This window comes from Oncorhynchus masou, chromosome 3, assembly GCF_036934945.1.
Source record: "Oncorhynchus masou masou isolate Uvic2021 chromosome 3, UVic_Omas_1.1, whole genome shotgun sequence".
Taxonomy (NCBI): domain Eukaryota; kingdom Metazoa; phylum Chordata; class Actinopteri; order Salmoniformes; family Salmonidae; genus Oncorhynchus; species Oncorhynchus masou.
In genome coordinates, this window is record NC_088214.1 from 16,217,911 (window position 1) to 16,233,818 (window position 15,908).

The 15,908-nt window shown below is 45.1% G+C and overlaps 1 protein-coding gene and 1 pseudogene across 1 annotated transcript; both read right to left on the reverse strand.

Annotated features, from left to right (window-relative positions):
• Positions 1 to 1,221: 1,221 nt before the first annotated feature.
• On the reverse strand, positions 1,222 to 10,325 carry LOC135506790 (leukocyte cell-derived chemotaxin 1-like; annotated as a pseudogene).
• A 1,477-nt stretch (positions 10,326 to 11,802) lies between these two features.
• On the reverse strand, positions 11,803 to 15,616 carry LOC135507791 (protocadherin-8-like). The gene is made up of 3 exons (XM_064927454.1): positions 13,198 to 15,616; positions 12,803 to 13,037; positions 11,803 to 12,663 (listed from the first exon to the last, which is right to left on the reverse strand). Exons 1-3 carry the CDS (start codon positions 15,613 to 15,615, stop codon positions 12,296 to 12,298), a joined length of 3,021 nt encoding a protein of 1,006 aa, XP_064783526.1. The 5' UTR covers position 15,616; the 3' UTR covers positions 11,803 to 12,295.
• Positions 15,617 to 15,908: the final 292 nt, after the last annotated feature.

The window sequence follows — 15,908 nt, forward strand, 5'->3', positions numbered from 1 at the left end:
GTGACCGAGCCTATCTGGTGAAACTACACAGAGACAGGAACAATCACCCACGAATTACAAAGTGAAACCCAGGCTACCTAAATACGGTTCCCAATCAGAGACAACGAGAATCACCTGACTCTGATTGAGAACCGCCTCAGGCAGCCAAGCCTATGCAACACCCCTACTCAGCCGCAATCCCAATAACTACAAAAACCCAATACGAAATACAACAACATAAACCCATGTCACACCCTGGCCTGACCAACTAATTAAACGAAAACACAAAATACTAAGACCAAGGCGTGACATAGACTGGTTTTACTTTCTATCCAAGCTGTGAGAAGGCGAGGACAGCTCATGTCATGCAGGTTCAGGTAGCCTATATATTCAGCTGTATATTTAAAAAAAATCAATTGGTAGCTGATTAGTATTCTGTTGTATCTGAAATTAATTTGACAATCTGCATTGTTTGAATTTCGAATTTTAATTAGTGAATTATATTATTGCCACAAGCCAGAAGTAAAAGAATGTCAGCATTGTGATACCGTGTATAGTTTAGTGAAGTGTCAGCATTGTGATACCGTGTATAGCTTCGTGAAATGTTAGCATTGTGATACCGTGTATAGCTTCGTGAAATGTCAGCATTGTGATACCTTGTATAGTTTTGTGAAATGTCAGCATTGTGATACCTTGTATAGTTTTGTGAAATGTCAGCATTGTGATACCTTGTATAGCTTCGTGAAATGTCAGCATTGTGATACCTTGTATAGCTTCGTGAAATGTCAGCATTGTGGTACCGTGTATAGCTTCGTGAAATGTCAGCATTGTGATACCTTGTATAGCTTTGTGAAATGTCAGCATTGTGATACCGTGTATAGTTTTGTGAAATGTCAGCATTGTGATACCTTGTATAGCTTTGTGAAATGTCAGCATTGTGATACCTTGTATAGTTTTGTGAAATGTCAGCATTGTGATACCGTGTATAGTTTTGTGAAATGTCAGCATGGTGATACCTTGTATAGCTTTGTGAAATGTCAGCATTGTGATACCTTGTATAGCTTTGTGAAATGTCAGCATTGTGATACCGTGTATAGTTTTGTGAAATGTCAGCATTGTGATACCGTGTATAGCTTTGTGAAATGTTAGACTTAACCTGAGAAAATGACGACCAAATAGGCCTACCAATAAACATTAGCTAAAACAAACGGCGACCTTGCCATGGGCCCCAGAGAAACTGTGTTACGCCTGTGGACAGAGGGAGAGGGAGACTGGATAGGGAGAGGCAGTAGGAGAGCTGAGGTCATTCCTACCAGGTCGAACAGAAGTGAGTCTTTGTTGAGAGTTTTCACATCAGGCAGGTGAGCTTTGACCTGGGTCTTAATGTAACACTTCTCTCCTTCAGCTAAACGGACACCAGTTATACCCTGGAGAGAGAGAGATTGAAGAGAGCAAATGGATTATAACAAAAGCATTTAAAATTGAATGAGAAATGTGCATCCAACATGTTACATAATTACTTCAATGTACCATTGGAATTAGAATGTTTTGTTGTCGTTGTCATTGCTGTTGTTCTTTCAAACTTACAACCTGGAAGTCGTGGACCTCCATTGCCTCACCATTTCCACTGCCGGAGGGATTCTCTCTATGTTGTTGGTATCATCAATCTTAATAGAGCCCTTCTCTACCTTACCGTCAATACTCATGCTGTAGTGGACGTTGTAGACCTGCCACACACACACACACACACACACACACACACACACACACACACACACACACACACACACATACACACACACACACACACACACACACACATACATACACACACACACACACATAGGGAATGTTTTCATACCTGTAAGGAGGAGCGATGGAGAAGGAATCATAGTTTTGTGCGAGGTTGTACGAGGTGACCATTGTTTTGAGATTTAATTGGGGGGCTTTCTATCCATTTTTAGCATCTAGTTTAGTTGAAGTTAGTTTTTAGACTTGATTTATTATTTCTATTTAGTTTCAGTTTGATAAAAATCTTTCTATTTCATTTTTATATTATTTATTGTTAGGGATAGAAGGTAGCCTAGGCGTGGGAGACTAGGAGACATGTATGTGTTTTGGGCCTATAGTTGGACCGCAGAGTGAAGGAAAAGCAGCCAACAAGTTCTCAGCATATCTGGGAACTCCTTCAAGACTGCTTCCAGGTGAAGCTGGTTAAGAGAATGCCAAGAGTGTGCAAAGCTGTCATGAAGGCAAAGTGTGGCTACTTTGAAGAATTTCAAATAAAAAATATATTATGATTTGTTTAACACTTTTTTGGTTCCTACATGATTCCATGTGTGTAATTTCATAGTTTTTATGTCTCCACAATAAAACAAAAGTTTTATAGTTATTATGACACCTCCAATGTGGGGCTCTATTTCTGATCGCCATCGCATGTTCGCTCTTCTTTCAAACTACCAGTGAGTTCTATTGGCTGCTGTATTTAACTTTCAGCTAACAAGAGCTTGCCACCCTCTTCAAATAGTCTATTGGTATAAGAAATGCTGAAAAAAATGATGTCCGACAAGCTATTCTAGTCTAGCTTCTCCTGCCTGGGACTCCAAGAGCTACAGAGCATTTTTTAAGGAGAGAGGTCAGCGGAGGTGCGTATTCCCAAGAGACAGAGGTTATAAGTTAGAAGCTTATTATGCATCACCCATCATTAATTAGCGAAACATAAGGCTAATACTGCATTGAATATATTTATTGAAAGACGTGGGCTAGGACATGTATATATCAATCTAGAACAGGATGATCTATTTTGGAATCAATTTGAATGTAGTTGATGGAGAGAGAGAAAGAATGCGAGAGAGTGCTCGCATGTTCACTGATTTAAAACAAAGATATTTGATTGTAAAACTCTGACTCTGAAATACATTTAAAATTCTTTACAATAAAAAAACAAGGTGAGCCCTGAAAGCCAGATGGAGATGGGTAAATTCGGTCTTTATATTACTGTAGCATAGACAATGCTTCAGCAAATGCAAGCCTACCTGTCACAAGAAAAAAAGTTACCATGATGAAATGATAGGTTTACAATACATTGTGAACTGCGCTCCATACTGAGATGGGCTGTATGTTCCCACCCTGAGCATTGATTCAACATGCAGAGGCCGTAGAGAAACCAGATTTAGACATCACATATAATATACCAGTTCCGTTTCACTCCATGCTGTTCAAAAAATCATTCATTGTAATTTACCGGTTTCTCGCAGTTACTTAATTAAGGGGGAGGTTTTGGATGGTAAATCCCTGTAAATCTCGATAACCGGGTTCCCGCCATCGGGATATGTAATAGAGTAGCAGCAGCGTAAGTGAAGTGTGAAATTGTGTCTGTGTGAGTGTATGTGTGGCGTCAATATGCATGTGTGTGTGTATTTTGTGCGTGTGAGTCTATGTAGTGTGTGTGCTTGGGGGTAGAAGCTGTTCAGGTGCCTTTTGGTCCCAGACTTGGCGCTCTGGTACCGCCAGTGATGATACGGGCCATACGCACTACTCTCTGTAGCGCTTTGCGGTTGCATGCAGAGTAGTTGCCATACCAAGCAGTGATTCAGCCAGTCAAGATTCTCTAAATGGTTCAGCTATATATCGTTTTGAGGATCTGAGGGCCCATGCCAAATATTGTCAGCCTACTGAGGGTGAAGAGGGGTTGTAATGACCTCTTCATGATTGTGTTGGTGTGTTCGGACCATGATAGGTCTTTAGTGATGTGGACACTGAGGAACTTGAAGCTTTCGACCCGATCCACTACAGCCCCGTCAAAATGACTGGCTGTAGTCCACAATAAGCTCTTTCGTTTTGCACACGTTGAGGCAGAGGTTGTTGTCCTGGCACTACAATGCCAGGACTCTGATCTCCTCCCTATAGGCTGTCTCATCATTGTCAGTGATCAGGCATACCACCGTTGTGTCGTCGGCACACTTATTAATGGTGTTGGAGTCATGCGCGGCAAACCCCCTGTGTTCAGCGTGGCGGATGTGTTGCAGCCTACCCTCACCACCTGGGGGTGGCCCGTCAGGAAGTCCAGGGAGGTGTTCAGTCCCAGGGTCCTTAGCTTAGTGATGAGCTTGGAGAGCACTATGGTGTTGAACGCTGAGCTGTAGTCAATGAACAGCATTCTCATAAACAGTAGCTGTTCCTTTTGTCCAGGTGGGAAAGGACAGTGTAGAGTGCAATAGAGATTGCATCATTTGTGGATCTGTTGGGGTGGTATGCGAATTGGAGTGGGTCCAGGATTTTTGGGATGATGATGTTGATGTGAGCCATGACTAACCTTTCAAAGCATTTCATGGCTACAGATGTGAGTTCTACGGGTCGGTAGTCATTTAGACAGGTTACCTTGGTGTTCAGGAACTATGGTGGTTTGCTTGAAACATGTAGGTGTTACAGACTGGGTCAGAGAGAGGTTGAAAATGTCAGTGAAGACACTTGCCAGCTGGTCAGCGCATGTTCTGAGTACGTGTCCTGGTAATCCATCTGGGTCTGCAGCCTTGTGAAGGTTGAGCTGCTTAAAAGTCTCACTCTGATAGGCTAAGGAGAGAGTAATCACACAGTCATTCTGAACAGCTGGAGCTCTCACGCATGGTTTAGTGTTGCTTGCCTCGAAGCGAGCATAGAAGGCATTTCAAATCAAATCAAATTGTATTGGTCAAATACACATGTTTAGCAGATGTTATTGCAGGTTTAGCTAAATGCTTGTGCTTCTAGCTCTGGCAGTGCTGTAATATCTAACAAGTGATATACTGTATAACAACTACACAACATATACCCAATACACACAAATCTAAGTAAAGAAATGGAATTAAGAATATATAAATACATGGACGAGCAATGTCAGAGCAGCATAGAATAAGATACAGTAGAATAGTATATGATACAGTATATACATATGAGATGGGTAATGCAAGTTATGTAGACATTATTAAAGTGACTAGTGTTCCATTTATTAAAGTGGCCAATGATTTCATGTTTTTTTAGGCAGCCTCTATGTACTAGTGTTGGCTATTTAACAGTCTGAGACAGAAGCGTTTTTTCAGTCTATCTTGATGCTGGGCTCTGACCTCGCCTTTTGGATGATAGCGGGGTTAACAGGCAGTGGCTTGGGTGGTTGTTGTCCTTAATGATATTTTTGGCCTTCCTGTGACATCGGGTGCTGTAGGTGTCCTGGAGGGCAGGTAGTTTGCTCCTGATGATGCGTTGGGCAGAATCCACTACCCTCTGGAGAGCCCTGCGGTTGCGGGTGGTGCAGTTACCCTATCAAGAAGGTGATTACAGCCCAATAGGATGCTCTCAATTGTGCATCTGTAAAGATTTGTGAGAGTTTTAGGTGACAAGCCACATTTCTTCAGTCTCCTGAGGTTGAAGAAGCACTGTTGCACCTTCTCCACCACACTGTCTGTGTGAGTGGACCATTTCAGTCTGTAAGTGATGTGTACGCTGAGGAACTTGTAGCTTTCCACCTTCTCCACTGCGGTCCCGTCGATGTGGATAGGGGGGTGCTGTTTCCTGAAGTCCACGACCATCTCCTTTGTTTTATTGATGTTGGGTGAGAGGTTATTTTCCTGGCACCACACTCCCAGAGCCCTCACCTCCTCCCTATAAGCTGTCTCGTCATTGTTGGTAATCAAGCCTACTACTGTTGTGTCGTCTGCAAACTTGATGATTGAGTGGGAGGTGTGCTTAGCCATGCAGTCATGGCTGAGCAGGGAGTACAGGAGGGGACTGAGCACACACCCTTGTGAGGCTCCAGTGTTGAGGATGATCAAAGGTGTTGTTTCCTACCTTCACCACCTGGGGGCGGCCTGTCAGGAAGTCCAAGACCCAGTTGCACGCGGCGGGGTTCATTCCCAGGGCCTCGAGCTTAATGATAGACTTGGAGGGTACTATGGTGTTGAATGCTGAGACATAGTCAATGAACAGCATTATTACTCTTATTCCTCCTCTTGTCTAGATGGGATAGGACAGTGCGCAGGGGCATGGGATTGCATCATCTGTGGATCTATTGGGGCGTTAAGAAAATTGAAGTGGGTCTAGGGCGACAGGTAAACTGGAGGTGATATGATCCTTCACTAGTCTCTCAAAGCACTTCATGATGACAGAAGTGATACTGAGGTGCTACTACGGGGCGATAGTCATTTAGTTCAGTTACCTTTGTTTTCTTGGGTACAGGAAAAATGGTGGCCATCTTGAAGCATGTGGGGACAGCAGACTGGGACAGGGAGAGATTGAATGTGTCCGTAAACACACAGCCAGCTGGTCTGCACATCCTCTGAGGACGCGCCTGGCGAGGGTTAACACGCTTAAACGTCTTACTCACATTGGCCATGGAGAAGGAGAGCCTACAGTCCTTGGAAACGGGTCATGCCGGTGGCACTGTGTTATCCTCAAAGCGGGCAAAGATTAGTGTTCAGATTAGTGTCCTGCTCATGAAAGCGGCAGCTCTAGCCTTTAGCTCAGTACGGATGTTGCCTTTAATCCATGGATTCTGGTTGGAATAGGTACATATGGTCACTGTGGGGACAACGTCGTTGATGCACTTATTAATGAAGCCAGTAACGGATGTGCCATTGGATGAATCCCGGAACATATTCAAGTCTGTGCTAGCAAAATAGTCCGGTAGCGTAGTATCCGCTTCATCGGACCACTTATGCATTGAGCACGTCACTGGTACTTCCTGTTTGAGTTTTTGTTTGTAAGAAGGAATCAGGAGGATATAGTTATGGTCCGATTTGCCAAATTGAGGGTGGGGGGGAGCTTTGTATGCCTCTCTGTGTGTGGAATAAGGTGATCTAGATGTTTTTATCTCTCTAGTTGCACAGGTAACATACTGGTAGAAATGAGGTAAAACAGATTTCAGTTTTCCCGCAATAAAATCACGGGACACTAGGAGCGCCGCCTCCGAATGAGCGTTTTCTTGTTTGCTTATGGCTCTATACAGCTCATTTAGTGCGGTCTTACAGCCAGCAGCGGTTTGTGGTGGTAAATAGACAGCTGCGAAAAATACAGATGAAAACTCTCTTGGTAAATAGTATGGTCTACAGCTTAACACTTAGGTGAGCAGCACCTTGAGACCCCCTTAATATTAGAGATAGTGCACCAGCTGACACACACCACCCCCCTGATCTTACCGGACTCTGCCGTTCTGTCCTGCCGATGAATAGAAAAACCAGCTAAATGTATATTATCCATGTCCTTTTTCAGCCATGTCTCTGAGAAGCGTAGTGAATTATAGTTTTTAATGTCTCATTGATGGGATAGTCTCGAATGGAGCTCATCCAGTTTATTCTCCAGCGATTGTGCACGTCAATAGAACAGAGGGTAAAGGCGATTTAGTAATTCTCTGACTGTAGGCTCATCACTGTGCCCTTGCGCCGACCTCTATAGCACCGTCTTTGCCTTCTTCGAGTGTCGGAGAGTAGGGCTTCTTTCACTTCCGAATCATTGAAGTAGAAGTCCTCGTCCAAATTGAGGTTAGTGATAGCTGTTCTGATGTCCAGAAGCTGTTTTCGGTCATAGGAAACGACAGCGGTGCAAAAGAAATACACAAAATAGGACAATTGGTCAGAAGCCTGTAAAACGGCTGCCATTCCTCTGTGAGAGCATGCACAGTGCCATTGAGGACCTCTCCATCTTGAAATAGACCATTTTCTTCTTTTGAAGTAAAATTAATTGGCTGATCCATCCTGATGTCACGACTCCAACCGGGTCATCAGGTCATGCCAACAGGGTCATCTGGAGGGATCAGTCAATGAAGTTGGAAGTCCCGCCCAGTTGTCTAAATCAAAACGGTAAAAATCCTCAATGGCGCTGCCCATGCTAACAGGCTTTTGGCCAGTAGAGGACTCCGTACAACTTCATGGCCAGGACATGGATTTATTTGGTTAGGTTTAAATTATAAATCAATCTTATGTGACTTGGATTTAAAGGATAAGCGCCTAGTCTGGTGCAAGAATTATGATGGAAGGAAACTCTCTTGCCCATGTTTACACAAATCTAATGCTTTTTTGAAACTTGAATAGTAGATATAAGAATAATCAAGTGCCTTTACCTTTATCTCACTGAAAGAGGGGAAAAACAAATGAAGTCATGGCACATTTGACATGTTATGTTTTGTAATATTAACCATGTATCACATGTAACCCCTTCCAATAGGGTTAATAAAAACAGCTACAACAACAGCAAACACATAAGCAATACAACAAGTCATCACAACTCAGTTCACAGCCATGCTGCTTGTGTGTTTCTGTTCAACCAAACAAGATGTTCTGTTTTGCAACAGTAGTTGACCGAAACTGGGTGCCCCAAGGTTTAGAAGGCACGTCACCACATCAGACAGCAACTAGCTGTCAGTCTGAAGTTGGTCAGTGTGTCATGCGAACGGCTCCTGCACCTTCAGAAGTTGTTTTAGCTTGGCCCAGTCACACTCCGTGCTCGCCCTCTGATTTCTTCCCTGTTAGGTAGTGATAGCTAGGGATAGCGATGCACAAGCTAAGCCTATGTGAAACATTGGCATCTACTGGCAGCATTTAGCTGCCAGATTCAGAAGCTCGAAAACCACATTCAAAAACCAGCTTGAAAACCCAATTCAAAAACCAGCTTGAAGACCCCATTTGATTTTGGAAGTTTAGAAGAACAAAACTCAAACTAAACATAATTGATCATCTATTTTATTTTACACTGAACAAAAAATATATAAACTCAACATGTGAATTGTTGGTCCCATATTCCATGAGCTGAAATAAATCAAAAATGGAAATGGAAATCTGTTTACAACCCTGTTAGTGAGCATTTCTTCTTTGCCAATAAATCCACACACCTGACAGGTGTGACATATCAAGGAACTGATTAAACAACATGATCATTACAAAGTTGCACCTAGTGCTGGGGACAGTAAAAGGTCACTTTAAAAGGTGTAGTTTTGTAACACAACACAATTCCACAGATGTCTTGAGGGAACGTGCAGTTGGCATGTTGACTGCAGGAATGTCCACCAGAGCTGTTGCCAGAGAATTCAATGTTAATTGTTCTACCATAAGCTGCCTCCAACGTCATTTTAGAGAATTTGGCATTATGTGATCTCCACATTCGGCTTCTTCACCTGCGGGATCGTCTGAGGGGGGTTGGGGGGCGTGGGTATTTCTGTCTGTAATAAAGCCCTTTTGTGTGGAAAGATCTGTCTGATTGGCTTGGCCTGGCTCCCATGTGGGCCCACCCATGACTGCACCCATGCCCAGTCTTTTGAAATCCATAGATTAGGGTCTAATGAATTTATTTAAATTGACTGATTTCTTTATGCGAACTGTAACTCAGTAAAATCTTTTAAATTGTTTCATGTTGCATTTATATTTTTGTTCAGTTTATTTTAGTTTGTTTTGAAGTCAAAGAAAGTCATTTCAGTATAGTTTTAGTTTTTGTAATATTTTCATTTTTATTTTAGTTTCAGTTTTAAAAAGTAGGTTTCCAATGTTTGTTTTTATTTTAGTTTCAGTTTTCGTTTACTGTGCGTGAGAGAGAAGGGGGTGTAGATTCTATATATGGCTAGTGAGGAGGTTCGTAATGGGTGTTTTGTTTACATTCCCCCATCCACATTCTAGAAACAGCAAGACAAACAGGCACAGACAGACACTACCCTGCACCCAAAGCCTACACAATTAAACACATTGAAAAATTCCTAACAAAATATTTTTAAAGTAGCAAGGGCCTACTGCGCTCACACCTCTCAACCCCGGTACATCAGCAGGACCCTCAGTCTCAGAAACATACACGGCTTCTATTCAGCTACCCTCTTGACTCTTGAAAAACTAAAGTCGCTGGCTGGTTCAAGGCTCAATGTTTCTTGAACTCACTATCGTCAGAGGGACTAATGTTTAAATGCTTCCATGGTTGTCATGTTGTTCCAGAAGTAAAACGCTCCAACAGCCCCGAACAGCAGCAGAATTGCCCCGGCGATAAGGACCACAATCCCGGGTCGTCAGCAGGCAGCTAGTGGCAGCCGGTTTAACCACCACAGCAGTGTATGCCTGCGGTGAACACATGAACCATTTACACATGAATGGCACCTACACAAAGTTCATAAAGTGTTTATAATGAGTTGCACTTATAAAAGTTCAGTTCAACCACAACACCTCCCTCAGAATGAGCAGGTGTCTTCGTGGAATGTCCAAACAAAGTTTTCTGAGAGTAGTCTATCTAGCACACTTTACAAGCAAAGATATATGATATAGGCTGCTTACTGGTGGCATAAACTGTTGCAAGTCATCGGGTCTCACTAAGGCGATGGGCTCTTTCTCTGAACACCCAGCCATAGCTGCAAATGGGTCTGAGAGCCTGAGCAAAGGTCTCTCTCTCTCCTCTCTCTTCTCTCTTGTTCTCTCTGGGACAGGGCAGGGGGAACAAAACTGCCCGTTCATGCGAGAGGCGTGTTATATTACCGGCCTGGGAAACGACATGGTGGACGGTATGCGTTTTCAAATTCTGTCGCTCTGTTGGCCTCACAACAGGGGTTCCATAAGGAATGCAGAGTAGGACGGTGTTAAGGCTTTGAGTAGACTGAGGAAGAACAGCCTGTTCGGGTCTTGAACCAACCACAGGGCAAGTGCATTCATTATCTTCTGTGTAAAACATGTCCAGATCTCTTGGCAGAGGCACTCACATACAGGCAGTGTAGGACTACAAAATCTTAGAAATCATTTGTCATAATGTGTGTATTTACGTTTGACAGGCACACATGATGCACTATTTCTCTAGTCCTAATCCAGACGGGACCGCGCCTTGTTCTGTAGGTGGAACACAAACGTGAACGTGCACAGCGGATCTAAAGGCACCCTGGAACATACAATGCGTTCAGTCAGATGGGAGACCTGAGCTGCTCTTACAGTAGTCTCTCTCTCTCTCTCTCTCTCTCTTTCTCTCTCTCTCTCTCTCTCTCTCTCTCTCTTTCTCACTCAGTTCTAAAGTTGCCTAAATTCAGCGGTGGATCCTGTGGAATGTGTCATCCTGTCTCAAGCTGATGATACCATATATCTGCCACTAAGGCAAGATCCATGGGAACAAATCCCCTCCGGAATGCTTATGTGCACTGATTGAGCCATCCTTACATGTTTTATTGCCAAACATATTCATTACACCATGTGGTTATAGGCAATAGTCAATCGATGCGTCAACAGTTCCCTATCCAAATGTACCAAGGGCGCTTTTATGCATCGGCGCGCATTTGGCAACGTGCATTTTGATTGAGTATGTGTGTGCAACTAATTGTGATTCTACGCCTTGATGTGGTCCACAGACTCTATTTGACTCTTTAGACAGAGAAAGTAACTCCTGGAGACTATAATATGTGCAGAGGATTCCATTAAATTTAGTCTGATTAATTAGCTTGTTTAGTTACAACTTTTTGCCTCTAGCGAGCACATTGGCTAGCCGGCCATATCGTTTTGTTGTCAGTAGTCAAAGTCAATCTTCAATCAAATGTGGATGAGACAAGTAGGCGGGGTTCCTATTTTCTATTCACCTTTAGGTGTTATTTCATCCCTCACTCCTGAACTGTCCTGTCACTGAATGACAACTACTGAGCGCACAGCTTTTACAATAGCGACACCTCTCGTCTCAAATTGCAGAATAGATGAGGGCAATTCATTTCATTGTCAGAAGGGGAATAATACCTTGACAAAGGATTATGCCCCTATTTAATCATATAGAAGCCCTTTTTATTTTGCTCCCTTATTCCTCCAAAACCAGGAGTGAACAGAAGTAATGTAGGAAAAGATTACTAAGGTTGCAAAACAGTATTTCAATGTTTATTTTCTTTCGAATACCGTGATACAAAATCTAAACAATTATTACATTATTGCATTCAAATAAATTCATACATAATTATCAACTTGTACATTGGGTCTCCAGCCTAAAACCGTAGTTTCTGGGCCATTTAAATAGAAGTCATGCCTTAGAATCGAGTATAATTACAATTAATATGTGCACATCTTCGATTTTTTATTATGATTTTTATAAAAAATAAACTCTTTATATACAAATCCTTGCATAAATTACACAGTATGTCCAACAAAGTCTTTAAAGTGATTGGATATAAACTCCAAATGTGACTTTTACAATGAAACACTTAAAAATGCAAAATACACAAATATTATTTTGGATATATAAACTAATTTACATATTCTTCCCACAATAATCTCATACATTTGTAAGCAACATGTGATTCTCATTGACATGGTTTTATCGATTAAACCGTTTTTTGGAAAGCTGTGAATTAAGTTCTTTTTTAGACTTCATTGCTGGGACACCGTGTCGTGGTGGGACTATAGACTGGGATAGTGATGTCACTAATCTCCTGAACTCTCAAGGGTCTGGGAGGAGTGACCAGGACATAGTCATATTCCTTATGTAGTACCTTCTCATACACGCTCTGCAGGCCCGTTGTTTTGGGGATGTGTGCCTGGTAATAGTTATCCCTCCGGAGCGAGTCCCGGGGCAGCGAGGCAGTCTTGGAAAAGCTGTTGAAGGAGGAGACAGTCTGGCTGGTGGGGGTGGGAACGAGTGAGGGACCAATGTGAGCACGGACAGCCGAGGGGCTCCAGCAGCGGTCAGAGTGGCCCAGAACCTTACACTCACTGGTACATGCCCATAGACCTGAGAAAAACAGAGAGGAGGGAAGGGAAGAGGTTAGGCTACTTGTGCGACCAAACACAAAAGCAAAATTCCATACACACCGATTTCATTCAAATTACTATAATGGCTATGATGATAAAGAAATATAAGTGTCTCTTACCACTGTGACAGCCCATGGGGTGTACCGGTACCCCCTCCTTCTTCAGGTCGGTGCCACTGATGTCACTGTCACTGTCGTTAAAGTCACTGTCGCCTTTCCCGCTGTCCTTCCCGCTGAACGCGGGGTCTCTCGCAGAGATAGTGGTGTAGGAGTTGCCCTTCCAGATTGTGATTGGTCTGACTGCCTCTTTACCATTATTGTAGCTGTTACCGTAGCCGGGCAGAGTGGAGTAGCCCTGTGGAGCAGAGAGAGAAACACACACATAGTTCAGCACCATGGACAGCAACACAATACAATAGCACTGTAAGTGGCTGAGAGCAGAGAGAGAGAGAGAGAGAGAGAGAGAGAGAGAGAGAGAGGGTGGTAGTAGGCCTAGATTAAAAACAGCATCTCACCTTGGGTTTGCTGTCCGGTTCGTAGACGCATGGTGCCTCTCTCCCATCCTCAGAGGTGGAGCACAGGTCGCTGCTGCCAGTGTGTCCCCCAGTAAACCCGGGCTGGCTAGAGAAGGTGTGAGCTTCAAACCCTCCCATGGTTCCATGGAGAGGCAGGAGTGGATTGTCGCTGATGTTCTTGCCCCTTTCCAGAGTCTCCTTCTCCCCATACGAGTCTGTGTCATCTCCAGTCTTGTCCCGTTTCCGGCGGTTGCAGGTGGTGGCGATGAGGATGATGGCTAACAGCAGGAGCGTGCAGCTCCCCGCCAGAACGACAATAATCACCACTGACAGGTCCCACTGTGCGTGCTCCCCCGCCTCCCCGCTGCCTGCCCAGTACACCGGCCTGTCATTTGGCGGGGCGCCCACAATGATGAGGAAATGAAGCGTAGCGGTGGCGGTGAGCGCAGGTCTCCCATTGTCACTCACCGTGACGGTCATGTGCAGGGTCTCGTCCACGTCGTGGCTGAGCTCGCGGTTGAGGTAGACCTCTCCGGTGGCCTTGTTAACGGAGAACACGGAACCCTCTCCAGATGCCAGTCTATAGGACAACTCTGCGTTCACGCCCTCATCAGCATCTCGCGCCTCCACCCGGGTGATGACGTAGCCTGAGGGTGCGTCCCGGGGCAGCAGAATCTCAGAGGACCCATTATTTAGTGCGGGCTGGTTGATGACAGGTGCGTTGTCATTCTGGTCCACTATCCTGACATGAATGCTTGCGGTTCCGGTGAGGGGCGGGGACCCACCGTCGCTGGCTGTGATGCACAGTTCGAGCTGTTTCATGACTTCATAGTTGAAGCTCCTGAGTGCGTAAATGGAGCCGCTCGCGGGGTCCAGTGAGACAAACGTAGACACCGGGGAGCCCATAATGTAGGTGTCAGCGAGCTTGTAGATCACCTTCCCGTTGTGTCCCAAGTCCATGTCCCTGGCGACCACCGTGGTGATGTAGGCCCCCGGGGTGTTATTCTCCACCACAGCCACTTCATACGCCGATTTACTGAACACAGGGGCATTGTCATTCTCATCCATCAACCGGATGGTGTACTGGGTGATGGTTCTGAACGGTGGGGAGCCCAAGTCCTCTGCCACCACTGTTAGATTATACTCAGGGATCTTCTCCCGGTCCAACGGGCTTGTACTCACTATCATGAAGCTGTCCTCGTACGCCTGCTGCAGCCTGAAGTGGTCGTGGCCATAGAGCGTACAGTGCACCTGTCCGTTAGCTCCCGAGTCCATGTCAGAGGTGCTGACCAGCGCTACAAAACTGTCGCGCGATGCAGCCTCCGTGATATAGGCGATTCCCGCCGTGATGGACGTCATAGGAGTGATGGAGATCTCTGGCGCGTTGTCGTTAACGTCCTGGACCCGCACCACTATCTTACAGATGGCCGGGCTTGGGTTCAGACCCAGGTCAGCCGCCTGGACATTGAATTCGTACGTTTTCTTGCTCTCAAAGTCAATGGGGCTCTCGAGGGTGAGCCTTCCCGTTTTGCGGTCTACTCTGAAAAGTTGTCTTATCTCGGATGGCACCTGGTGACCAAAACCATACACCACCTCCCCATTCAGCCCCTCATCCGGGTCTTCTGCGTTCAGGTCCAGTAAGAGAAACCCTACTGGTGCATCCTCAGGGAGGTCCACTGTAAAACTGCTCCTGTCGAACAAGGGGCTGTTGTCATTGTAGTCTTTCACCTTGATGTTGATGCGCGTGGATCCCGTGCGGGACGGGTTGCCGCCGTCCATAGCAACCAGCTCGAGCGCATAGGAAGCCTGTGTCTCACGGTCCAGCTCTTTCATGAGCACGAGCTCCGCATATTTAACCCCGTCGGCTCTGCTGAGCACGTCTATGGTGAAGTGACTGTTAACGGAGATCTGGTAGCTCTGGATGTAATTCACCCCCACATCTTCATCCACAGCGAAGTCTAACGGGATCCGCGTGCCCACCGCTGTGTTTTCGGAGATCTCCAGACTCGACTCTTTCCGTGGAAACTCGGGGGAATTGTCGTTGATGTCCTTGACCTCTACCTCGACGTGGATGAGTTTGAACTGCTCTTTGGAGAAGCTTACCACATCAAAGGCGACGAGGCAGTGAAGGGTGTGTTTACAGATTCTCTCTCTGTCAATTCTCTCTCCGATAGTCAGCTGTCCGTCGCTCTCCCTCAAACGGATAAAAGACGAGTTGAACTGTTTCATCATCCTGAAATTTGTCTTGGAGCCGGAGGAGGGGCTGGATGAAATGTCCTTGGCCAAGTTTCCAATGATAGTTGCCGGGGCGTCTTCCTCAAATGTCTCGTACTTCACTGTCTTTCCCTGCGTGAGAGTGGGCAGGACAGCCAGTGGGATGCCCACTAGCACCCACCAGTTCCACCCTCTCATACCCATTCTGCCGATTTAACACAACTAAAACCCACTGAACTGGCTGCACTTAACTCAACTATTTATTAAAACAAAAGCACTTTTCAAGTTGAATTTCGCCCTCTCTCATTGGGCACGCCAGTTTTCTTATTAGGATGCTGCGATAATAATCCCTTAGTTTTAGTACGCGCTCACTCTCTTTCTCTCGCGCTCACTCTGCTTTGCACTCTCCGAGGTTTGCTCTCCCAGCGCGAGAGGGCTGCAGTGGGATGATTTATATGGGCGGCGCATGCAAATGAGCTTCACTGTGTCCAATCCAC